At 36.1% G+C, this 26,674-nt stretch overlaps 1 protein-coding gene across 16 annotated transcripts in view; it reads right to left on the bottom strand.

Moving 5' to 3' along the window:
- Positions 1-1,124: 1,124 nt before the first annotated feature.
- cast (calpastatin) overlaps positions 1,125-26,674 on the bottom strand; it is a 39,727-nt gene continuing 14,177 nt past the window's right edge. For 4 of the 16 annotated variants that reach the window (XM_082140566.1, XM_082140568.1, XM_082140569.1 and 1 more), the window contains 31 exons: positions 18,574-18,636; positions 17,414-17,572; positions 16,902-17,030; positions 16,428-16,532; positions 15,254-15,298; positions 15,047-15,142; positions 14,025-14,105; positions 13,026-13,076; positions 11,621-11,704; positions 10,916-10,993; positions 10,726-10,839; positions 10,485-10,592; positions 9,932-10,048; positions 9,652-9,750; positions 9,507-9,557; positions 8,682-8,732; positions 8,497-8,547; positions 8,044-8,115; positions 7,366-7,422; positions 7,122-7,208; positions 6,898-7,014; positions 6,656-6,763; positions 5,897-6,013; positions 5,703-5,807; positions 5,093-5,185; positions 4,954-5,007; positions 4,195-4,320; positions 4,015-4,098; positions 3,351-3,383; positions 2,885-2,990; positions 1,125-2,257 (listed from right to left, as the gene is read on the bottom strand). In XM_082140566.1, coding sequence (XP_081996692.1) covers positions 2,892-2,990; positions 3,351-3,383; positions 4,015-4,098; positions 4,195-4,320; positions 4,954-5,007; positions 5,093-5,185; positions 5,703-5,807; positions 5,897-6,013; positions 6,656-6,763; positions 6,898-7,014; positions 7,122-7,208; positions 7,366-7,422; positions 8,044-8,115; positions 8,497-8,547; positions 8,682-8,732; positions 9,507-9,557; positions 9,652-9,750; positions 9,932-10,048; positions 10,485-10,592; positions 10,726-10,839; positions 10,916-10,993; positions 11,621-11,704; positions 13,026-13,076; positions 14,025-14,105; positions 15,047-15,142; positions 15,254-15,298; positions 16,428-16,532; positions 16,902-17,030; positions 17,414-17,572; positions 18,574-18,636 — 2,634 coding nt within the window. In that variant the 3' untranslated portion in view covers positions 1,125-2,257; positions 2,885-2,891. Of the gene's footprint in view, positions 2,258-2,884; positions 2,991-3,350; positions 3,384-4,014; positions 4,099-4,194; positions 4,321-4,953; positions 5,008-5,092; positions 5,186-5,702; positions 5,808-5,896; positions 6,014-6,655; positions 6,764-6,897; positions 7,015-7,121; positions 7,209-7,365; positions 7,423-8,043; positions 8,116-8,496; positions 8,548-8,681; positions 8,733-9,506; positions 9,558-9,651; positions 9,751-9,931; positions 10,049-10,484; positions 10,593-10,725; positions 10,840-10,915; positions 10,994-11,620; positions 11,705-13,025; positions 13,077-14,024; positions 14,106-15,046; positions 15,143-15,253; positions 15,299-16,427; positions 16,533-16,901; positions 17,031-17,413; positions 17,573-18,573; positions 18,637-23,639; positions 24,244-26,674 lie in introns of those variants that run through there. The other 12 variants (XM_082140562.1, XM_082140563.1, XM_082140564.1 and 9 more) reach the window with 9 other exon arrangements.

Below are 26,674 nucleotides of genomic sequence, written 5' to 3'. Positions count from 1 at the left end.
CCTATCTATCTAAATGGGGAGATTGCACTTCTATTGTTTTATATACAGATACTGTAGTTATAAATAGTGTTACATAACCCTTACCCAGTGGCGTCAAATCACTAAAAGCCAAGGTATGGCAAGTTCTGACGACGTCATCCAATCTAACAATGTCACGCAACAATATCAATTCAATTAAATTACATGCAGAACGACAGATGAGAAAAAGACAAAGCTGCAGTAAAACATTAACCAACAGCATCAACCGATTTAAAAATCATCACATGGCTATGGAAATAACTTGGCAGATAATAGGCAGCTGCTGATAAATGAATGAATTAAAAAAACAATAAAAAAGTCAGCTCTTCCATTAAGATTATGCAAGAAATTACATCTCATAAATTGGTGGTCTAAAAAGCAGTAGTAACATTCACAGTAGAAATCGTTGATCCGTTGTTTTAAGAAGCTTAAAACACTGCCGTACATCGCAATCATTGGTGCACTTTTATCTTTTTAGTTTATTTACTTCTTCACACCTTATTTTCAGTGACTGTTTCTGGCACAGTTTACACAAAAATGAAAATTCAATAGGATAATTATTTACTCACCTTGATGTTGTTTTAAAGCTTTATTACTCCTACCTTGTGTTTTTGGAACACAAATAAATAGATTTAAAAAATGTCTCGCTTGACAATGCCCATTTATTGGCAGAGAATGGTGACTTTCATCAAATTTATTTTAAGAGGATGCAAGGTTTCATTAAAATAAACCCATTCAACTCGTTCCGTAGGCTATATTCCAAATGTTCAGAAGGTATACAATGGTTTGAGAAACAAACCAAAAATGTTATGATTGCCCAAAATAGCCCAATGGCCGAGTGACCTTTAACCAGTGGAAAACCCCCGGAATTGTCAACACTGTCCCTTGCATGCTTTTTAGTCTTCCAGAAACGTCACATTGTCCTTCTATAGGGTGTAAATACATTCCAGGTTTGATCACAACATACATAAAGATGGACTAAATCAGTTCTAATGAAAGCAAACACCATCAACACACCCAAAAACAATGTATCTGAGCCATCATTATATCTTTATGTGCACAAAGACTTTAAGAACAGAACATTCCAAACTAACAAAACCAACAAAAAGGGCTTATGTTTTTTATTAGTTTTATTTTTTAAGAGTAAAAATCCCTTCTTGAAAATACCATCCTGCCACAATTAATAGTACACAACATCTTTGAACGCTCTAGAAAAACCTGTCTGGATCTGTTGAAGATTGTACGAGCAAAAAAATATGGAAGACACTGTTGGGTTTAAAAGTCATATTTTAGTTTCTACTGTCAGTTATGGAAGCTATTTGAGCATTTTAAAGCGTCAAAAAGTGAGTCCTGATGTTAAGCAAAATGGCAATGTTGTGGTTGCCCTTAAACCAACACAACTGAGTTGACTCTCAAGTTTTTCCACCACATCTAACGCAACACCTGTGAATTTATTAGTGGCTCTAAAAATAAAGTTCTAAACAGTTCTTATTTGACCCCCGATATCAAGTGGAAAAAAAACTTTAGCAGTGAAACATGAAATTGTCCAAATTATTTCCCAAGGCTTTTGTGATGACAACAGGCCAATGGATCATTTAGTGTTTGCAAAATAATTTTACAGTTATTTTCGAGAGCATCCTTGTAAGTGCACTTGAGGAAACAAACTACAAAGAAAAAACACCTCCCACACAAACCTTTTTTTGACTAGTGTCGTCATACAAACATACAACAGCATTCAAAAGGCATCATAATCATAATCTGCAATTCCTTACAGGAATCCCTGTACTGTAAACGATGAATTCATAACCTACTAGCGTCTCAATAGATCCTCAAACAGCAATAGACGGTCATGTCTGTGAACCGGAAGACTGTAGAGACCCCCAGTTAAAGATGGAAAAAATAAAAAATAAAAATTGCATATGGTATAATATTTTTACTGTGGGAAAAATTATATCACAACACCACACCAAAAATAGATGACCGAAAGTAGAACAATACATGCGCTCTCTGTACATACATGTTCTATCAGTCACAAGGAGACAAAAGATCATTCGATTTATTTTTGCTTTGCTATAGGAGAAGAGAGGAGGGGGGGCTCTAAAATATACACGTTTAAGTGTCTCTGTGCAGTTATATATTTTTTTCATTTTATTCCGTGTCCACCATAAAATATATTTCTTGTCCGAGCAGCTCCCTTTAATGGTTTCTTGTGTTAGGGATGACGAGACGCACCATAAATCTGAGAAATAAAATAAACATGAATAAAGTCAAATCAGTTAAAAACAGAAAATAATATAATATAATATAATATAATTCAAAAGTTTGGGGTTGGTAAGATGTCAACCAAGGCTGCATTTTTTTTATCAAAAATACAGTAAAAAAACGAAATATTGTGAAATATTACTACACTTTAAATTAACTGTGTTCTTTTTAAATATATTTTAAAACTTAATTTATTCCTGTGATGGAATTTTCAGCATCATTACTCCAGTCTTCAGTGTCACATGAAATCATTCTAATATGCTAATTTGCTGCTCAAGAAACATTTATTATTATTATCATAAAACAGTTATATGTGTAATATTATTTGAGGAAACCAAACCGCAATATATATTTTTTCAGGATTCTGTGATGAATTGAAAGTTCAAAAGAACAGCATTTATTTGAAATGGAATCTTTTCTGACATTATAAATGAATTTACTGTGACTTCTGATCAATTGAATGCATCCTTGCTGAATAAAAATATTAATTTCTTAAAAAAAAAAAAAAACTTACTGACCCCATACAGTAGTACCCTTTGAACAGTAGTGTAAATATAATATAAAAACCTAAATTAAATTCAAAGAGGTTTGTAAAGACACTGACGTGCAATCTATCTGTTTCCGCCCTTCGTGGAAGATGAAGGCACCACATCTGAGCTCACTTTGCCGGGCAGCTGATCCATGGCTGAAGAATCTTCTACTGACTGTTTCTGGGACACAAAATCAGAATTTTAAGTATGCAAACCAAGCATGCAAACATTTCAAGCATATGGTTGGTGAAATTTAAGGTTGCTTTGTGGCATAACGTGTGCAAATGAAATAATCAAGTGATCTTCAGCAGTTTGTAAACGCAAAGCCTTTGAGTATCAGACCAGCCACAGTGTTCAAACAAGGCAAACCTGCCAGATGTTTGGATGAATATGCAAATATACAGCCATGTGATTGCGTTTCAGCTGATGGAATGGTGACCGAATGGGATTTTTAGTTTGTGTTTCTCCATGCTGCCGTTCATGAGCCAAAGCTACTGTATAAGAACTAAATTCATGCATTTCAATTAATTTAGAACCTACCTTTGGCTTAGACTTTGGTTTGACCCCCTTTGCCTGTAATCAGATAGAGACCCCTGATATAAACTGGCTTGAACCAGTATAAAGGGTCTGGGGGGGAAGCCTGAAGCTCATACAGTAATAGCATGCACAGATTTTTCCTACTTTTAATTTTCTCTGGCTACATATTTTTTTTCAGAGGAAGATCAAACATAATTTTTCTGAAAGAACAGAATGTCCAGAATATGTGAAAAAAGTGATGATCAGCATCCAGATATAGGACCCTTTCCACATTTCTGGGGTTGTCAGAAGCGGAAGTCATCATAGTTAGGTAAACTTCTATAGTGGTGAATAAGAGATGACAGCAAATATAATATTTGAATTCCCATGTGCTCCAATAGCAAAAGAAAACATCCATGACTTTTCCAAAAAGAAGGAAAAGTTTAGAGACTGATTACAGAAGTCAGAAAAGAGAAAGATGTCCAATTTGCCATCACTGCCTCAGAAACACCCTCGCAGCGTTAATTTGGATTTTGTCATTTACTGTCAAGATAATGTGACAATGTATAGCACTATAAATGTATATTAAATGTTTTAAAAATTAAAATGTGACAAATACGTGGAAATGCATCATCACGGTCCGTGAAAAGTGTCCATAATGACAGTTGACCTGTGGCCTGATTCTTACCTTTGGTTTGCTGTCTTTGGCTTTGGGGTCGGTCAGGTTGGGAATCAATTTGCCTGCCAGCTGATCCATTACTGGACCTGATGCCTGTAAACAAAGACAATAGAAATAATCAAACATAGTACTTTTGTAAAGAATTTCGAGAGGGATGTTTAGTTATTTATGCAGGTTTGTTTGTGGTACCTTATGGGTTGGTGGTGTTGGTTCAGGGGTGAAGTGTTTGGCATCAGGTGCAGAGGGCTTCATGGTCGGTACTGCAGAAAAATCACTAGACAGCATGTCAAGGGCCGTTGTGTCATCAATTGGTGTCTGAGAGATGGACAGAAAAACATTGTTAGAGCTGCATGGTTAATCGTTAAAAGATTGCGATCTCAAATTAAACACCCATGTGATCAGCCAGAGAGAGCAGTTCATGAAACAGCTTCATAAACAAAAAAAGTATTTTCAGCCACACGGTATCATTACTTCTGTCTTACAATAATTCAAATGATCGCAGAAGTACTGGGATAAAAGTTTATAGTTCGGATCAAAATAGAGCAAATCACCTTTTGAAAGTAACACGACGCTTCAAAAAAGATTGTATCAATTACATCGTTATGCCAGTAGATGGCAACAAGTGACTGTTAAAAAATGTATTTGTCATTGAATCATTCAAGAGATTCATTTAAAAACGCGGATTCATCCAATAATGAAACAAGTGAAGTCTTTATGAGCGAGTCATTAAATCATTATTTGAAGCCTTTAAAAAAAACATTTCATTTAAATTAATAAAAAAATAAAAAAATGGACTGCAGAAATGAACATTTAACCTCTAGTAAATTACACATTATTTTATTTAGTTGTTTATTCAGAATCGTGGGGAAATCATGATCTCTCTTAAAAAAAAAAAAAAAGATTCTCAATTATATATATATCCTATACACTCAGTGATTCATAAAGTACCTGCTTTGGTTTGACGTCTTTCGGCTTTGCGGCTTCAAATGCCTGCGAAGAAGACTGAAGAACAAGTGGAAAATTTGTCACATCTTAAGTTTTAATACATAATATTTAGTTTGAAACATTATAGAGAAGCAAAAGTCACCTTGTGGCCTTCCTCTCTGAACCTATGATCTGGTGGAAGGGTGTCGTCTCTCTCACCTGGTTTACTCACTTTCTCCTCCTTTATATCCTTTTCCTGTGGTTGAGAGACAAAAAGCAATACTGTCATAATATAGTTTACATGATCATATTTTGCCTTTAAGAAGCCTGTGAAAATATACACTACTGTTCAAAAGTCTGGGGGTCAGTAACATAATCTTCAGCCAAGTTTTTCCTAACACTGGGATACTACGGAAGGATATGCAGAATGGCAGGCACCACACAATGCCAGGAAACACAAGTTTTGGTGTATCATCTTGCATTGATCTCTTTAACAAATAAACATGTTTTTTGGGGGGAATTGAAGAGGAAGTTGGGGTGCTGTTATGGTTTTGTTTTCATAGTGCATCAAACTCTTATTATCAAAAGATCAAGGATCAAGGTCCTACAATCGGTTGTTGTAGTTTTATGGTGACGGCATTTTTCAATTACAAAAATTAGTAGTGCTGGTCATGTAATCGCATCTGATTTGGTGTGAGTCGACCTTGATTCTGCTTGGTGCAGAGTTGAGTGTATGGAAAGTGGAAAGACACAGTTATTAAAAAGTGTGTTACCTTAACGATGGCTTTAGGCGGGACAGGGGCAGGCTCGGGGGCTGCTTTTATGTCTCCCAGCGTGTCTGAGAGGGCATCCAAAGCTGATGAGGTACTTTCTGACAACTGCACCAAAAAGTAGAAGAGAAAATCAGTATAAAAGGAAAGTATGAACATGTATAATATGTGAAAATATGGATAAACTAGAAATGTACCTGTCTGTCAGCGTGTGGGGGGCCAGAGACAGCAGACTGAACTTTAGATGCAGAAGAAGGAGCGACAAAATCACCAGCAAGAGCATCTAAAGCAAAATCTGAATCTGAACCTGAAGGCTAAAGAGCAGAATGAGAAGAGAGATGAGAGAGGTTTAAATAAACATTGAGATGCTAATGAGATTAAACATACAGTACACTACCATTCAAAAGTTTGGGGTCAGTTAGATTTCTTTATTTTTTTTTATTTTTTTATTGATACTTTAATTCCGCAATAATGCATTTAATTGATCAAAAGTGACAGTAAAGACATTTATAATGTTAAAAAAAGAGTACCATTTCAAATAAATGCTGTTCTATTCACGGTTGTATTATGGTTTCCACAAAAATATAAGCAGCACAACTGCTTTCAACATTAATAATAATAAGAAGAAATGTTTTTTGAGCAGTAAATCACCATATTAGAATGATTTCTGTAGGATCATGTGACACTGAAGACTGGAGTAATGATGCTGAAAATTCAGCTTTGCCAACACAGGAATAAAACATTATTTTAAATTGTAATAATATTTCACAATATTACTGTTACTGTATTTTTGATCAAATAAATGCAGCCTTGGTGAGCACAAGACACTTCTTTCAAAAAAAGATCTTACCAACCCCAGACATTTAATATCATTGCTATGTAGGAGAAACAATTAAGACATCAAATACATCACAGTTGTTTGTTTCCTCCTGTATGTGGATGTTCACGAGTCTCACCTTAACTGGAGTCTTAGAAGAAGAACAAACAGGGGTCTTGGCAGCAGATGGGACAGTGGTAAAATCACCAGACAGAATATCCAGAGCTTCAGTAGTGTCTAGAGAAGGCTGGGACAGAAGAAAGCATCCACCAATCAAATCACAAGAACAGTGACCAATCATCACACATCCATGAGACACAACACATATAACAACAATAAGATCAATGTCACTTAATGCTAATAACTGTGACAGCATATTACCTCTTTCGCAGGAGGGGGATATTTCTTGAGCTCCTCCTCTGAGAATCTGTAATCTGGTGGGAGTGTGTCGTCTCTCTCCCCGAGACGAACATCCTTCTTGGATGTCACGTCCTTCTCCTGCTCAAAAAACATTCAATTATTGAAAAGAGTACAAAGAAATGTAGCAATGCCATATCTAAATTTGTAAAAGACAATAAAAACCAAAGAAGAGTCGTGACTCTTACATGAACAATGTCCCCAGGTTTGAGTTCAGGTAGTTTTTTTGGTGGTTCTGGGGCACCCAGTGTGTCGCCCAGAGCACTGAAAGCGTCCTGCGATTATGAGAGAGCAGGAGAGAAATAGAGAGAGCCACATAAAAATCTACAGGGTCCAGAAAGCTGAATATCAGTTCTAATATTAAAACAATATATACTACTGATATGACCAATTTAATTTCTTTTTTTGGGGGGGGGGGGGGATTTGCAATACCTCGTCTGTCAGTGGTTTTTGTGGAGGGCCTGGAGGGATAGGAGCAGCCGAAGAAACCTACGGCATACAAGAATATAATATAATATAATATAATAGGGAACAAAACAAATATTTATTATCTTTTGAGTGAAAACAAATACTGGAAATACTTGACAGAGCGCAATAATAGTTGAGATTTGAATCGAGCATGTTTCCATCCACCTATTTTTATGCTAAAAAAATCTGGATAAAAATGCCAAGATGTGCATAAATTCAAAAATGTGCTCAATTGAGGCGAATCATTTCTTCTATCCAATAAGACGACATATACCGAATAAATCCCTTGATGTGCAACTAAAGACTCAAGTGACTTTCCCTCAACAAAGTATGTGATTGGATAACTGGACTAACCAGTGGACCAGTTTCATTGCACAGCATCTCAAATGTTGGTTTGGTCACTGAGTCTGTCACTAAAAAGGTTGGGTATAATGACCACTCAGGACTTACACGATTGTGTAACCCGATTGCAGCAACTTTCATTTTTATAACAGATAATTTGCGGCAACTTCCCAGGAAGTTGAGATTTTGTTCTCTTGAACACATGGGATGGAAACGCTGCTTTACTCTCAAAAGTTTGAAATGTTTAAAGTTAAATTCACAACTTTGGACAGAAACAAAGCTATTGGCATTTGATGGTACCTTAGAAACAGACTTTGGAGCCACGAAATCACCAGCCAGAGCATCCAGTGCTGAGAATTCATCCACTTTATGCTAAAAGAAGATTAAAAAGACAGAAAGCAAGCAGGTTAATATGTGCAAGACAAACACTAACATTAACTTATTTGCATTATTACAAAGCATTCTGGAAAACTTGCTTAAATCGCAGCATCCTGTCATCAGATGTATTTCTATTATGTAAGCTGTACTGTACAGTACTATTGACCATTTTCCAAATTCTGCCAATTTCATACATAGCTGTGCTAGTATCATGTGTTTCATCTCACTCCTCGGTCACTTCCTTATCCAATAATAAAGCAATTTCAAATCAAATCAATATTTCATGTCAATTTCTTGGGCAAGTAGCAGTGTAAAAAGTGGTATAATGTACAGTCATCATCATATCAAAATAAACACTGACAGTAAAAGGCCTACCTTGGGAACGTCTTTAGTCTTCTCAGGAACCACAGCAGGCTTCTTTGTTTCCTGATTTAAAAAAATACTAGTGGTTAAAGAACTATTTGAATGCAATAATATTTGTTACTGTTATGTTAACATAAAGTAATCACACACAAGGAAGAACAAAATGATAAAAGCAACAGCACGGAAAGCTTTCCTACCTTGGGAACGTCTTTAGTCTTCTCAGGAACCACAGCAGGCTTCTTTGTTTCCTGATTCGGAAAATGACCAGTGGTTAAACAACTGTTTGAATGTTAACTAATGTTATGTAGCTTTTTTTGAGGAGCAACAGAGGCTTTAACAACATGTGAGCAGTGTTGGGGATATTGCGTTACTCGTTATTATTTTTTAATAACAAAAATTTCTATTTTTGGCAAATATAAATGCCCTTTCACACCAAAAGTGAAATGAATAAGCCTCGGGCTGAAGGAAATGCAAATTCACTCCTGTACAGTAGAGAGCGCAGCTCAAACAAACCTTTCAGCTGTGCTGCCATTCTGGATTGCAGAAGAATAGGATGCAGGAGAAGAGACACAAATGTGATGTTTATCTAAACATTTTTGCGTAGTGTGGTTGAGTTGAGCAAAGATTAGTTAATAAAGTGAGATTAAATACATAAAGTATATTTTTGTTGTTTAACATTTAGAATTAGATTTTTTATTTTTTTTATTTTACTGAATCTGTTTTTGTGCAAGTGAGATGAGTAAATGCATGTGCGCATTTAGTCTAGAACTACAATAACCATCATGTTCACACAGCGCACATAACACTTACTCCTGATTTCTCTCAACATGGAGAGAGGAGAGGTGTCAGTCAATGCATGGGAAAGCAAAGTAACTTGTGTTACTTTGCGTAATTACTTTACTAGTTACTTGGAAAAAAAGTAATCTGATTATGTAACTCGCGTTACTTGTAATGCATTACCCCAACACTGCATGTGACTACAAATGTCTTAAAACAACACAGCACAGAAACAGCTTTCCTACCTTGGGAGGATCTTTAGTCTTCTCAGGAACCGCATCAGGTTTCTTCTTTTCCTGATTAAACAAATTAATCATGTTTAACTACTCAAATGTACATTATGAGCATTACATAATTGTAATATTGTACTTAATGATTATAAATTATTACCTGTGCAGGAGGAACAGAGGCCTTAACAACAGGTGCTGCCACAGGGGTCGTGAAACCTTCGGAAAGCATGTCTAGTGCATCATCTGTGTTCAGTGAGGGCTAAGAGAGAGATCCACCAATCAGAACACAGCATCCAGTGACAATAGCCAATCACAACACACCATTAATACAACCCATTTCTCCTCACATAAGTAAACATTCTCAATAATGTAAAGTATTAAATAAGAATAAGAGAAGACACAGATTCGAAATCTTTTGTAGATTGTATTCAATGTCTGACCTCTTTTTTAGGAGGGGGATATTTCTTGAGCTCTTCCTCTGAGAATCTGTAAGCTGGTGGGAGTGAGTCGTCTCTCTCCCCGACACGAACACCCTTCTCAGATGTCAGTTTCTTCTCCTGCTCAAAAACATGCAGATGATTAAAAAATATATAGAAAACGAGTACTTCTTTACAGGGTTACTATCATTTACTAAAACTAATAAAAACAATTATGTTAATTGAAAAAATATAAATATTAGTTAAAGAACTTAAACTAAATGGTGCCTTGGCAATAGACTCAAATAAATTTAAGTTGAAATACAAAAATTATTAACTAGAAATATATAAAACCTAAAACTGAAAGAAAAAAAAAAACCTGAAAAAAAGCACATAATGAAATTATACTAAAAATCAATCTAAAATTAAGATGAAAAAAAAACACTAATAATATAATAAAAGCTCATTCAAAATATTAATAAAACAATAACAAAACAAAAATACTCTATATTAATGCTTTAATAAAAATAATTAAATAATCTAATAAGAATTCTGAAAGAATAAACAGAACTGTTACATCAACTATCTGTCCAGGTTTGAGATCAGGCAATTTTTTGGGTGGTTCTGGAGCGCCCAGTGTGTCGCCCAAAGCGCTGAGAGCGTCCAGCGACATGGAGCTGTCTGACTAGAATAGAAAATGGACACAATTTCAATTTATTTTGAAAAAAAAAAATACATTGACTTATCTGAAATATCGAATCCTTAAAATATGCAATGAACATTACTTCATTAAAGTATTGGGTTGAACTTGACTTTACCTCATCTGTCTTTGGTTTAGTGGATTGTGCGTGGATATCTAGTTTGGCTTTCTTGTCAGCCGGTGGAGCAGGTGACTTGGTTACAGTAGCAGGTTGAGATGTCGCCGGTTGTTTCTGCTCAAGGAGACAGAGACATGCTTAGCTTTTAGACATGCTAATGTTATTGTCGCAGTGTTTTAAATGCTGTTACCTGCTGATAGGGTGGAGGGGGAGCAAAGTTGGAGATGCCAGCCGAACGAACATCGACTGCTCCTATTGTTTCAGTTTTCTGAAAAACAGCCAATAAATATCAAACAAAAATTAAAATATTTGCATTAAGTCAAGACTATGCATATACAACCGAATGATCTGATATGACTTAAGCCAGGGATTAAATAATTAAATAATACGATTTAATAATATAATAGGCTAATATTCTTAAAAATAATCCTTATTATTATGTTTATTTAGTTATTAAAATAATTAATACTATGTTAAAAATTTAAAATAGCAAATATTTTCTATGCGCAACTATAGGGTAAACAGAAAATGATAAAATAAAATATAATAGCGGAAGATATAATTTTTTTTTTTTACTTAATATTAATTTTAACAATTGTTTTAATTTTAACTAAATACTAACAATTTTAATACAAAATATTATTATTCATAATATTAAGCTATTAAAATAATAATTACAATTAATAAGTTACAAATAAAAAATAGCTAATATTTTTCATGTAATATTTTTTACATTTTTAAGACTATAAAAATAAAACTTTATATTTTAATTGAAATAAAATTCCCTCACAAGGGGATTATCATAACTGCGGGTCTATGTATGGCATGAAAAACTTTGAAAACCCATGACTTGAGCAAAAAGACAACATACTATTTGTCAAGATAGGCTACTCACCACATCTGTCTTCTTGGGAGCAGTTGGAGCTGAAGACACAAACCCAACCGAGAGGGACTCCAGCGCATCATCTGTGCTCATAGGCTTTCAGAAAAAACAAGCACACGTAAATGAAAAAAGACAAAACAGAATTGTGCACAAAATGTCAAAAATAATATATTGATAATGTAATTCTAGAAAAGACCATTAGAGGGAGCCCCAAGCTAAATTTCGGGGGAATAACAAACAGCATGTGTCATGACAGGAAAAGTACAGGCACACCCTCTGCATACCAAGAGCTCACATTAACAACACACTGCTTTCACACACTAACTTATAAAACAACCAGCAGCTGGATAATATGAGGGAAAAGCTGTACAAAATGGTGAGACGTGATAATTATATTCAGAGAACTGAAGGGTGGGTGATGGGCATTAACAAAACAACTTGGCATAATGGCATATATCTTTATATCATTATGCCATATGGTATAATAAGTGAAATGCAGCACAGGTTATGTGTGTGTGTGGTAAAGCTGATTGAGCAACAATGTGCTGAAAGTGAATGAGTGATGAATTTGTGTTTGGTTCTGTTTGCTAGCCAACACCCTTAAATCAAGCTAAATATTTGGCACTAAAATACAGACAGAGAAAGAGACAGAGAGTCTGTCAGTGAGATAGGAAGAACAAAGGTAAGACATTGGTGAATATCAGTGGGACAGGGACAATAACAGTGAGACATGTCATAGAAAATATGACTGGGTGTAACATGGGCCTTATTCAGTAACCGTGCATATTGCGTGCATATGTTTTCATGCAGAAATCATGATTATTAAATAAGTTCATTGAAATGAATCAGCTGCACAGCTGAAATGCATATCAAACGATTCTTTGATAATTATATGCATGTTAAAAGAAAATTTATTTGAAATATAAAGTTTTTGTAAAAATGTAAATGTTTTTACTGTCACTTTTGATTGATTTCATGCATTCTTTTCTTGCTGAGAAAAAAAACATTTTTTTTTTTAACAGTAGTATATATACATACATATATATTTACACATGTATAAGCCCCTATATGGACATGGTTTGGGTGTGTATTATGCCAATTGCTTACTGTCATTTTTAATTTTCCAAATTAATCAGCATTATATTAAGGGTAAGAACACAACACACATGTATACGCTAATTTTCTCAATAAAAGGCAACTTGCGCATTTTTTGTGCATTAGGCTCAAAGACATGAAGAATGGGACAGTAACAGTGTGACAGCAATAGCAATAATGTTGTGCTAGGAAGTAGGCAAGTAAAAACTGGAGACTTCAAACCTGTGTTAACTAGAAGAATGAAAGTCACATGATAAGAAAAGAGCTAAAAACAACAGCTCACTGAACACACTGACAGTTAAAGCCTCCGCAACTCTCCTACCTTGGGAATATCTTTAGGCTTCTCAGGAACTCCAGTAGGTTTTTTCTTTTCCTGAAAATATAAATGAACACCAGTTAAAACCCACTGAAAAAAGACTGAAAAACATGCTCCTCTAAAAACAAATGCTTTGGATTAGACAATCAGAAACATACTAAAAACATACACTAAACATCAGTGAGATATAATGAAAAAAGCAGGACTGATGGAGGTATTATAAAAAGGGAAACAAATCAGGAATGTGGGGAGAGAGAAGGAATGATTGTTTAAAGGAACAGTTCACTAAAAAAAAAACTTTGAAAAAAATGGCTTTGAATGGCTTAAAAAGATAGTTCACCCAAAGGTGAAAATTCTGTCATCATTCACTCATCCTCATGCTCCAAATCCATAAGACTTTCGTTCATCTTCAGAACACAAATGAAGATATTTGTGATAAACAATCGAGCATCCGCAAGAACCAATGAGATTTGGTTCTTGAAGTGTCAGAAGTGTCAAGACATCAATGTTTATTTGATTAATGTTTTTGTGAATAAAAGCATAAATTAAATCTGTTCATCAGAAGACTTGGATTAAATTGCTCAATTCATATGGATTTATTTAACAATCTCTTTATAAATGTTGTACTGACAGAGTTTCGGGTGAATAGACTTTCAATGGAGGGACAGAAATCTCTTCCAAAGATGAACAAAAAGTCACATGGGTTTGGAACAACATGAGAATGAGTAATTGAGTGAACTATACCTTTAAGAAGACGTGGAATAAGTCTTTCTTTAGGCTACTTTTATTATGCTTTTTGGTGCCTTTCTGTTCATTTTGAAGCTTGAACGCCTCAGTCCCCATTAATTGTAAGTGTATGAAAAAGTTTTTCAAAATCCTAATTTTGTGTTCAGTGGAAGAAAGAAAATCATCCAGGTTTTTGAATGAACTATCCATTTAACTACGGATAAGATGAAAGAAATAGAAAAAGAAAGAGGTTAAGAGTATGCATGATCGCCAACTGACCATGTCTTCCTTTCTGTATCCGGGCGGAAGTGTGTCATCTCTCACACCACATATATCAGCTGTCTTTGGTTTTACGCTTAGCTGAGACATGCAACACACTCCATTAGAAAACACACATATAGCAAAATACAGGTTGTTAAACAATCAGCATTCACAAACACGTGCTAAGATAATTGCTTAAAGGGTTAATTCTCCCCAAAATGAAAAGTCTGTCATCAATTACTCTCCCTAATGTCTTTCTAAACCCATAAGACTTTCGTTTTAATCTTCGGAACACAAATGAAAATATTTTAAATGAAATCTGAGTGATTTCTGGCCCTCCAGTAAATGTCTATTCACCCAAAACTCTGACGCTTGAAAACATTCATAAAGAGATTGTGAAAGAAATCTATATGAATCAAGCAGTTTAATCCAAGTCTTCTGAGGAGACATGATCACTTTATATGATGAACAGATTTAATTTAGGCTTTTATTTACATATAAACATTGATCAGCGAATGTACATACAGCATTCAAATTTGGTAAACAGAAGCTCAAACATTCTTGCTTGACGTGCGAGAACCAATGAAGTTCATTCTCGTGTTACACAGCATGTTTGAGCTTCTGTAAGAACCAATGAGTTTGGTTTGTTCTCAATGTTTGTTCTCAAGCATCAAGCATATTCGGTTAAACTTTAGTTTATGTTCGCTGATCAATATTTATATATGAATAAAAGCCTAAATTAAATCTGTTCATCATATAAAGTGATCGAGTCTCTTCAGAAGCCTTGGATTTAACCACTCAATCCATATGGATTTCTTTTACATTCTCTTTCTGAACGTTTTCAAGAGTAAGAATTTTGGGTGAATAGACTTTCACTGGAGGGCCAGAAATCGCTTTCATTTGTGTTCCGAAGATGAGCAAAGGTCTTATGGATTTGGAACGACATGAGAGTGTAACTGATGACAGATTTTTCATTTTTGGATAACTTTCCCTTTAAGTTTTAAATAGACATCAGTCAAATATCTACACCCCTGCATTACCTCTTTGACCTCTGGTCCAGTGTATGTTGGGACTTTAGGAGCAAGAGGTTCTGATGAAGGTAAAGTGCCAGACAGGGCATCAAACGGATCTACTTCCTACACACACACACACACAAAATAAACACATTGGAATGTTTTTTAAGACACAGAATCTCTGATGACCACCCAACAAAAATCCACAAAGATAAACTTAGCATGTATACTAACCTCCGTACTGACTTTAGCTCCTGGAGGACCCACTTCCACTTGCACCTGCAGCCCAAAGCAAAATTATTATTCTCCATACTGACATACCTCGACTGGCTCCAGTACTGAAACATTCCAAGGTATTATTCAATAAATTCCCAAGACATCCATGTAAGATGACCATATGTTTCTCAGCAAACTGTTGTATTAAATTGATATGCTGTGGAGTGATATTGTATATTCCATGGTATATATGGTATACATGATCATTTAAAATGGGGAAAAAAGTAGTTCTAACATTTTTACAAAACCTACAGTAAAAGAAATGGTGACCAGTCACAGAAGCTAAAATATACACTTTCTCTACTCATACCAATTTTAGCCAAAAATAAAAAAAATAAATAAAAAAATGCTTAAAATAGAAACACTGTGAATCATTTTCATAGATGTCTTTCCATTATACGGTTACTGTTAAAAGGTTTGGGGTCAGTAAGATTTTTTTTTTATAACAAATATTTGTTTTTTTTAGCAAGGTCACATTAAATTGAAGTTTAAAGTGACAGTAAAGACAGATTTCTATTTAAAATAAATAAACGTTCTATTCACTAAAAAATCCCGAAAAACGGCATCATAGTTTTCACCAAAATATAAAGCAGCACAATTTTCAACACTGATGAAAATTAATGTTTCTTGAGCAGAAAATCAGCATCTTCGAATGATATCTAATATGATTTCAAATTTTTCTTAATGGACTCATTTTACATTTGAATAATATTCCACAATATTAATGATTTTACGGGATTTTTGATCAAATAAAAGCAGCCTTGGTGAGTTTCAAAAACAACTAAAATATCTTACTGACCTCAAACTTTTAAATGGTAGTGTACAGGTGTTCTATTTAGACCAGCGTGAGTGGCTTTACATCCCGAAGTTACAGTATGTTCAGTGATGCTTTGAAATGCATTAACATGAGTTTATGCATGGGCCTGAACTTAGGTGGTAGTCGTTAATCATAAAAAAATAAAAATAAATGCTTCCCCTAATAGCCCTTTTAAAAATTCCATTAAGAAATACTGGTTGCTTCTTTTCAAGCACAAATCTCTTTGTACTTTTAGCATGAGAATTGGAGGTTAAAAGAACAACGTTGACGTAATTTTGATACACTCCCGATGATCCTCTGTCATTCCATAAGTACCTTTTGGGCGCTTGTTTGCTTTTGGACACCAGCAGTGGCCGAGAGCTTCCCAACAGCCGGATCCACTTTAGCGGGTCCCGGTTTGGATGAAGGAACGGTTGTACTCTATCAGAAGAATACGCGCCACATATTCCGAGTATTAATACCAACTTTCACATGATGATAATAAATTAGATAAAGCAATTGTGCAGCCAAAGCAAATCCAGAGAGGGAAAGAACAGAAAGATAAGACCTCTTGTCATATCTTTTCAGGAGTGCAATGATGCAACTCCTTATACATTAGTGTGAAAGATGAACACCATGGTGATCGGAGAATGAGACATTGCTAAGGCAGGACTGTCCATCCAAAGAGAATTCTTGAAGTAAAAGCAGCAATAAATGGTGTGCAGAAGAGGACATCATAAGCGGCATTTTGATGAAGTCTTGTTTGCAGAAGAATAAGGAGACTCCAATGAATGATGTGCATTGGTATACCTGGGCCTTGTCTTTCACAGGGTCTGTGGGCTTCACTCCTGTTCCACCTGTCGTTCCAGCAGGTCCAGTAGAGGAGCTCACAGTTGGGACTTTAGCCGAAGACGCAGGTGTGGGTTTAGAGACTGTGGCCTGCAATCAGCATGCCGGAGTGAGATACTCATTATGCACTTTTAAATATGAAGATGAGATGAGATGATGTTTCTCGAGGCGGCACCCAGAAAGTCATGAATGTGGTCAGCGTTGAGACCCAAAGAACAGACAAAAAGCACCATCTCCATTAGACAGAGACGTTCGTGCAACAAATGGTCCTAAATATGTTTTCCAGAAACAACCCAAAAGTGTGTTAGTATTCACCAAAAATGTTAACCAAGAATGAAAGCAAGATTGATTAGGATAGAAAGGATTAGGTGTTTAAGAAAAAGACAGTGCAGTATGACCCTGATGAAAACCAGCGTGAGGAAGGTGTGAACAAGCCCAAAGTCCGATAAATCCAGTAGACGGATGGTGTCTACCTGTGGCGTGACTTGAGAAGGTCCTTTCTGAGTGGCGGTAGAACCTCCACCGCCTGCTGCTCCCACAGTAGATGGAGCTACTGTAGAAACTGCTGGGGTTGCAGGGCTGGTGCCGGGTTTAACAGCTGCAGATGCAGTGGAGGATTGCAAAGGTCCTTTCTACAATGCAGATGTTAGAATGTCAATCATATATCATATTTAGGGTGTCACACACACATTACTTTTTGGGTTATTCCACGTTTATTGATGGAAACTATTCGGGAGAGAGGCAATGGGATCAGGACAGATTCAAACCTACGCCTCCTGCATGAGCACCACAGCTCAATTGTGCCAGGATGGCGTGCACTAGGTATCAACTAGTTTTGCTAGTAATCTTTGTTTTCAGTCTGAGTTACTTGTTAGCCAGGGTATTTGGGGATGAGCGATACCTATAACAATCACACAAACAGCAGTTCCAAGTAAATCAAAAGCAAACTCCAGCTGTAACTAGATTCAGGAAAGTGAGTCATAGGATAGACGCCTCTCATGGGAGACACCATGTCCTGCCACAACCAAATATCCCAAGCAGAAACATGCTCTGTCCAAAGGCAACAAATAACCACGAGAAAAATGTTAACATTTAAAACAACCAAAAAGTCTCAAAATCAACCAACAAAGTTCTCTAAGAGTGTATAAAGACTTCTTTATATTTGTATCTCTATGCAGTGATTATTTTCGGCCCTCTTGTAGCTTTTAATGTTGGTGCTTGTTAAATCAAGCACATAGCAACCTAGCAACAGCCACCCACAACACCCTAGTATTGTGGTGGAGACTTTTGTACTGGCAAGTAGCCTTAATTTGTTCATCAGAAAAAGCTTGTTACACAGTGTCTACATTTCAAGGAATAGCAATAAACACTTTATCTGAATAGGTGGAAGACTTTTCCCTGCTCTCTATTCAGCAATGACACCACACCTCTTAAAAACACAGTAGCGTCCCTAACAGAACAGTACGGATACCTGCATACTTCAAAGGAGTAAAAAGCAGACGACTACCAACATCCAGTGTAGATGCCATGGGTTGATAAAGTTGTAGAGTGGAGTGTAGTCTTTCCATCAGACAAATGAATGAGCTAATGTGAATAAATGGAGTAAATAACTGAAAAGGATGAAGGTTTTTACCTCATATTGTGCAGGTTTCGCTGAGGAGACCTGAGATGTTGGGGTGGGTGTGACGTGCTGAGACTGCAATGAGAAGAGAGACAGAAAGAGGGCGGTTGAGTATCTGAGAAAGGGAAATGCATTTACTTTATTACGAAAAAGCATTATTGCTGCATGCATAAGTGCACTGCACTATTGATCTCATTACTTGCCCTGACCTCGCTACATTAAAAACAGCCAGAATCACATGCAAATCATGAGTTTAGCACAAAATATAAGGTCATGCTGAATCAGAGAGAAGATAAACCCAGTGAACACATTATCAAACATACTTAAATATGTGTGCATTATTTCAAATGCGGGCAAAAAAGTACCAAATGCAAACTGCAAGGTGCATTTCAAATCAGATGCAGCATTATAATGCATCATTATTAGATAAATCAAAAACTCAGAAGCAATAAAAATCCTAACTGATCTTTAATGTAAGGACTAATCAGTAGCTCTACCGGTTCACAGATTGCATCTTGAATTAGGCCTTTTTATACCAAGCAAGACTATTAACCACCAAACCACCAGTCCACCACCCACAGCAATCACTTCTAGCCATTCATTGTATGAGGTCCTCCAAACCTTTAAATGAACCTTTAAACGTGCTATTCATTTATTACAGTGACAGTTGCTCAAGGGTAAAATGGTAACAGCTGATGGATTGCTTGTCTTTTGGCCTTTACATGTGCTATGTTCACAAACCTTCTAGGCAGAAGAGCAATAAAAGGAGCACCCAGCATGTAGATTCACTGCTTCGATGTTCCTTAAAGTCTTCTAACAAGCTCAGCAGGTTTTAGGCTATGTACTGAAAGAGGGTGGATTGTTGATGATGAAATATAAAGAACCAGAGATGAGGATACAGTCAAACATCAGCGCAGTTCATGTGATTAAAGCTCTTCCATGTAAATCTGAGGTTTTTGTCCTCAGTGACCTCAGCAAGTGATTAGTGACAGGACATTTCGTCTATCACTAAATTTCTTTTTATAGAATGTTGCACCAAATAACCTCACCCACTGTGAAATCTCATTGGTCCTAAATCAAATTCCACATAACTCTAAATTAAACATATCTTATGATTGTGTCACATTGTCCTACATGACCTACTTGACACAGAAAACATGCTCCATGGTTGTCATGAGGAACCTTTTAAAAAGATTTTAAAAGATAATTTCTTTCTAACTTTTTTAAGTTCTTTAATTTATTGGATGTATTAGTTAAGGAATAATTTTTTTTAATAATAATAATAATATAAAATAATAATAATGATTATTATTCATGTTGCTAATGCTTAATTAAATCCAATTGATTTTTATATTATTTAAATATCATTATTATTATTATTAATAATAATCAAATCATTTTAAATAATAATAATAATAATAACAAAGCATCAAGCATTATACAGTCTTACTTTATAAAGTTACATTTATTGGATGTAATCATCAAACAATAAATACAAATATATAATTATACTTATAATTACAATGCAAAATATTATTATCGTTACATAATTATAATAACAACAATAATATTTTCATCATTATTATATTAATTATTATAATAAATTATGTTGTTGGAAATACTTTTTTTTTTTTTACCCTGATAGGCAAGAAGGAGGAAAGAAAATGATGGGAAAAGAGGAGAAATGTATAAGAAAATGAAACGAGCCAGGCACAAACTCTCAACCTAGAACAGCACCACATATCAGAGCATATGCGCTAACCACTAGGCCGCCACTTCTACCACATCTTATATGAAAAAAGGGCTCACGGGATTGTCAGGGAGTTTTGAAGCTAAAGTTAGAGCCACTGTGCTGAAATTTGACTGTCAAATATTTCCCCCCAAATAAGATATGTCTTTAATGTACATCAACACTACATTTACATTACATGATTCAAGTGACCCAATTCCAATTTTGTCCTCCCATGTGGCACAGATCGGATATGACCCACGAATGTGTAAGGAGGAAAAAAGCACATGCACAGGCCTCACTCATATGTGGAAATAAATCTAACATGAATCGGATATGTAAGCATACAGATCGGATATTCCCCAGACAATGCGAGTTGTGCGCAATTGAAAAAAACGACCGCGGCGAATGACATCAACTCAGGTGGACACCAACCAAGATCACATGACTCTTTTGTCCAGTGGCAGAATGGAGGACGAAGGCTCAACTCCATGTTTTGCTGACCTTTAAAGATGGTGTGTAGAGCAAAAGCTTGTATCATTTCATCTGCGTCCATTGCAAATCGCACAATTTTTTTTACTTTTAAGCTTTTCCGGGTCACCACGTCTACCTTTAGTTGTTTCGCCAAGTTTATAGTGCAAATTCAGATATCGGACAAGAGTCGCAATTTGGGCATCAAGACCTGCAGTGTAAAAGGCAGCCTCAGTGTTCTTTCCTTGTGCCACTAAATAAAGATACATGAGCAACACCACAAAAAAACACTAATTCTTATCAGATGGACAAAACTCTTGAAAGCATAGCAGAGCACATTTGGAAATACTTGGCTGATGACCTCATAACCCAACCCATTTAACAACAATACGACAGAAAAAAAGGTGGAAACCCATCAGAGAACTATAGAGTGAGTACAGTTTTGAATGAGCATGGGTGTAGAGCTAAACGTTGCGTGCAAGAAACCACCTAGATACGTGGCTTTTAGTCAGGTAAACACTATGCACGCTCAGCAATAAAAAAACACAAAGGCATTATGGGTAAACATATGGGTAAACACAGGGAAGGTACTATTTAATAGGACACTGTGTGTGCAGAAGAACCAAAATAAATTCGATGCTGACTCACTGCACTTAAAAACAGAACTAAACATAGCACAGATCTTAATGTAACCACAACAGATTACAACTTTTTCTTTTTAAATGCTGTGATGATTCAAATAGTCTAAGGTAGGTTTTGCTGATGTCATTGTCATAGACAATGCCAACACCCCCAAAAAAGCACACATGACTCAGTCCAGTCCAGTTAAATGATGAGCTCACATTGTCATCTCGATATCATGAAGGTCAAAATTCCTGATGGACAATCTAACTTTCACACATGGATCCTTCACACAACAATGTCTCAATCACGGGTTAGGTACATGGGTTAGGTACAAACTACGCAACGGTTGGTCCTCTCCAACCTGTTTTAGCCTCCGAGCCACTGCCCTCTTCTAACACAATACTATTGAAGAAGCATATTTGGTGGAGTCGCACATTGAATCTGTAGACACACCCTTATAGCATAACAACTGTTGATTCATAAATATAAGTAAGCTGCGTTAGCATTTTCTTACATCCCAATAACTCCCTCAACTGCACTATTGAACAGGAAAAACCTTCAGTCTATAGGTATTTGTAGTTTCCCCATGGAATGATTCTATCCTTTAACAAAACTCATGATTAATGCATGTCTCCACCCAAATTACCACAATAATACAGTTATATTACCCTCTGTGACAACATTTCTGTATTTTGACAACAAAACAGTAATGACGATATGTTAGCATTGATTTTTTAAGAATGGGCAGGTTTTACTGGTATAATGAGAGGTTCAGTAGCGCACTGATTAGCATGATTGTATTTCAAGACTAACTAGTTAAGTGACTGCAGTAAATTCTGGGACTAAAGAAGTGATTTATGCAAATATGATGAATAATGCAAGACTTGTGACTGCTAATGACTAAAATGTTAGCTTTCATATTAGAAATGGCATTGCATAATTATGAGGTGACATCCTAATTTTGGAAAATGTCTTGAAGGGCCAGATTTACTACGCAGGGCAAATTAGCGTGAGAATGTAATTCCAAAAAAACGGCAATGGGAGTGTAAAGTTCAGCGCATGATCTACTGATGACATGCAAATTAAAGAACGCAGACGTGGCTTGATCATTTCCATAATGACCGACGCAATCTACCAAGAGCAGCGCGAATTAACGTCTGGTTTAAGACATGCTTTTTTGGGGCGTCAAATAATGGCGCAAATACCTGTAAATTGACTAGTGCAAACCTTAGTAAATCACCCTGCATTATTAATTTAAATACTCTCCACATAAATTTTGCGTCTGAAAGGGAAACTCCAGCAAATGCATATGGAATAAGGTCAGCCGCTGTCCATGCCTTTTCAGCGCTAATTTTTCACTGCATGTCTTCAGTAAATCTTGACAGTAGCTTTAACGGCAACTCCAAAAGATGGTTTGCGCTGACGCAAGCTGTTAGTAAATCTGGCCACAAGTTGCTACTTGTAAGCAGTCAAGTATGTACTAAATGCCCAGCAGCAAGGTATAGGCTATACATATTCATGAATGGTATGCTACAGCAAAACTGAAGAAAAGTGGTTTCAACGCAAATGGTTTGTTTAACCTGTTTTGTAGATGGCGTAACTGTGTTCTTGTGAGCCTGGCCATTGGGCTACTTCTTTTGGGATGACCTGGCAACCCTGACCAGAGTAAACTTAGTAAGTCTATGTTAGATTTAATCTCGCTGTCACCTTTAACCAGAATCTGCAACCAATCAAACAGGGTGTAGCACGCTTGTTGTAGGCCTATTATGAAATGAATTAATTATCCAGCAATGCTTCCAGACATGAAATATTACCTCTTGCCTTGAGCGCAAGTCAAAATGGAAGGTTACAAAATATGAAAATGGCATACTGATGTCATAAACATCTAAAAAAATGTGACAGACAGGCTGTCGTTCTGACTAGAGCAGCTTTGTTTATGACAAACTTAAAACCTTCACAAGAGTAAACCAACGCAGTAAACAAAACCAACGTAACCAACTTAACCAGCGCCTGAAACTTTTTATACAATTTCCTTCTAGTTTGGATAAAGTCAAATCTGTTCAGATATATAGTAAGAAATAAACTGCGTCCTTTTAAATCTATCAGACGACAATGAAACAAGCGCAGTCACTTTCGTGCCAAAAGAATGGTAACAGTTTCCAAGAACTGCAGCGCAGCTGGCACAGTCTTCAGCTATAGGCAGGTACAGTGGCAGGAAACCACTGACAGAAATGCAAGAGCTGTAGAAACGTACCATTTGTAACAAAACCAAGAGGGTGTCCTGTTTCACTTTCGTCTGTAATCCAGTCTAAAAGAGAGTTACTTCAAATTCACTCAGTCTGATATATACAAAATATATCCCTCATGCACACATACACGCATATACTAACAGAAACACGCCCAGCAGTGAATCCAGAAGACTCAAACTCCTCCCACTCAAGCATTTCAACAGCTGAAGCCACCCTGTCAAACTCATGATGCACTTAAGAAGCGCTCTGATTGGTCGAGAGAGGAAGAGGTCCGCCTATCTGCACAACAAGCCAGGAAAAATAAACACAAGACTGTTTCCATACAACTAAGGAAGTTGGAGTTGGGGGTGGTGGTTGTGGGTTTCAAAGATAGACCGACTGCAGTGGTCTGAAGGGGTCTGGTTCAGTTTGGACTGATAAGCAGTTTACTGTAGAGGCCAGTGAAGAAAAAGACACAGTGCAGGGCTGCAAGCACAAACCTCCCAGTCCATGCCTGTCAGGCAGGGTGTGTCTGTCCATTACACTCACTGCTCTGGAATCTCAACTGCACAACCTACCATCAGCCCAGAGAAAGAGAGAAAAGCATCACATGCACGTCAACCCGCCACACCCAGAACATGAAAGTAGAAGAGAGAGAGATAGAGAGAAAGAGAGAAAATGAATTAATGCACAGCAGAAAGTCAAAGGCAGAGAACGGAAAACAACTGGGTGAGTCATGAGCCCCGCTTTAAACGGAAGCTCGGACTTGGTGCAAAATTGGTGCCAGTGCTTATGTAAGAGGAACACAGCGTAGTTACGTAGCCACTCCGCGCCCTCAAACGCCCACCTACGGGTAAAACAAAAGGCAATTCTGGTTTGTTTATTCAGAAAGGATGCCATTTTGATTACAAATGCCAAACAGAGACTCAGCAAACATTTATGGTGGAAGAGCGCCATCTGGTGCACATCGGGGAAAGTTAAACCTCAAAAGTTGATCACTGTGATATTATGAAACATCAAATTTATTCCTCAGGGCTGAAGTTAAAAAAGCACAGAGATTTGACTGAGCAATCAGCAGAAGAGAGAAAGAATTGAAAACAACAAAATAATTGGACGAGTCCAAGTACACACACTTACATAAACACACACACACTTCAATCACTTAATTTGCAAATAATTATTCTTAATAAAGCTAATTAAGCTAGAGTATGTTGTTTGTTTTGAGGGTCATTTTACTAGACAGGAAGCACAGTTAGAATAATGTAAAATAAAATAAAATGTAATAATAATGTATTTATTTATATATATATATATATATATATATATATAAACTTTTTCATTTAAATGATTACATTATTATTACATTTTATTTTACATTATTCTAACTGTGTGTATATATATATATATATATATATATATATATATATATATATATATATGCACATTTATTTGATTAGAAAAACTATAAAAACGATACATTGTAAAATATTATTACAATTTAAAATAACGGTTTTAGATTTTAACTTATTTTGTAATGTAATTTATTCCTGTGATGCCAAAGCTGGATTTTCAGCATCAAATGATCCTTCAGAAATTATAATATGCTGAATTGCTGCTAAAGAAACATTTCTTATTATTATTATCAATGTTGAATATTGTTGAGATACTTAATATTTTTGTGGAAATTATGATAAATACTTTTCAGGATTCTTTGATAAATAGAAATGTCAAAAAAATCTTTTCTTTTTTTATGGAAATTGTAAATGTCTTTACTTTTACTTTTCATCAATGTGTCCTTTCTAAATAAAAGTATTAATTTCTGAACCCAAACTTTTGAATGGTATATATATATATACAGTATTATATAATATAATATTGTACACACACACACACACACACACAGCTACATATACACATTTAAAAAAAAAAAAACATAACATGCAAGATGATACAGCTAGACAGGAAATTGGAGGGAGAGGCCAGTGACCGGACAGTCTTGAAATTGCATTTCTAGCAGTACAACAGTCGTGCCCCAAAATCACGGTATTACTATGGTTTGTCCTCTGTATGATATGCAAGTACATTTTGCACAACTGGCTTGCACAATCTCACAGAAAGCTTCCATCCATGTGGAAAAGCTCACACATAGGTGAGGGCAAAATCAGTCACAGTGGGTGCAGCTGGGCTGAGATTTTGAGATGCACATCTCACTTCTCACAAAACACAACACACTCCGAAATACACCCAAATTTCTATATTTGTTGTCATGTGCATGCTGGAATGTAGTTGCATTCCACAGACCCACTTCTAAGGCGAGGGACCTTTGAATGAAGCCAAATAAGGAAAACAGGAAAGAACCACTAACCAGATACAACAGATACTGCAGTGCTTGAGTTTAGTATCTACCCCGGACAAAACACCTAAAACAAAGTCGGATTTCGTTACCGTCCATCTGATTAAAGTCAACACAAATTGTCATTTCCAACTCATTTTACCATAAATGATGATTCCCAAGTGAATGATCTGGAAATATTTTTTTAAGATGATGAAACACATAAAGCAGGCCTTAGAAGAACAAGAGAGTAACTAAACAGGAGTGTTGCATAGCAAGTCTTATCTGTTCATAAATGAGTCAGAACTGATCCCCACCCACATGTAGAGGTCGAGAGGTGACGTGGTAATGAATCTCAGAAGGCCAAAGAATGACTCTCAGTGTCTATGTAAATGCAATTCAAGTTCTGCAGACTCAGAACTAACAATCTGTATGGAAAACATTTCGAAAACAAACCAGGCTCTGTAAACGCTGTACACAACTCGAGGGCGGTCTAATAAAACACTGCTCTGTTTGTTTGGGCAGTCCTTGAGTTCTAATATACAGCTAAATCTGTAGCTGAAGAAAGTTATCCATTATCCATTAGTTATCCAAGTTATTCATCTCAATGGAAATTAAAACTATTTCCATTTTAATTCCTGTGCTTTCATTCAGAGCCTGAAGAACCAAACCAATTAGAGACCTCATAAAAGTGCGTTTTTCTATCCTGTGACGACGTTTTCGATTGAA

The sequence above is a fragment of the Leuciscus leuciscus genome (genome assembly GCF_965113295.1).
Source record: "Leuciscus leuciscus genome assembly, chromosome: 16".
NCBI classification, from domain to species: domain Eukaryota; kingdom Metazoa; phylum Chordata; class Actinopteri; order Cypriniformes; family Leuciscidae; genus Leuciscus; species Leuciscus leuciscus.
This window is presented reverse-complemented; position numbering and strand designations above follow the sequence as displayed.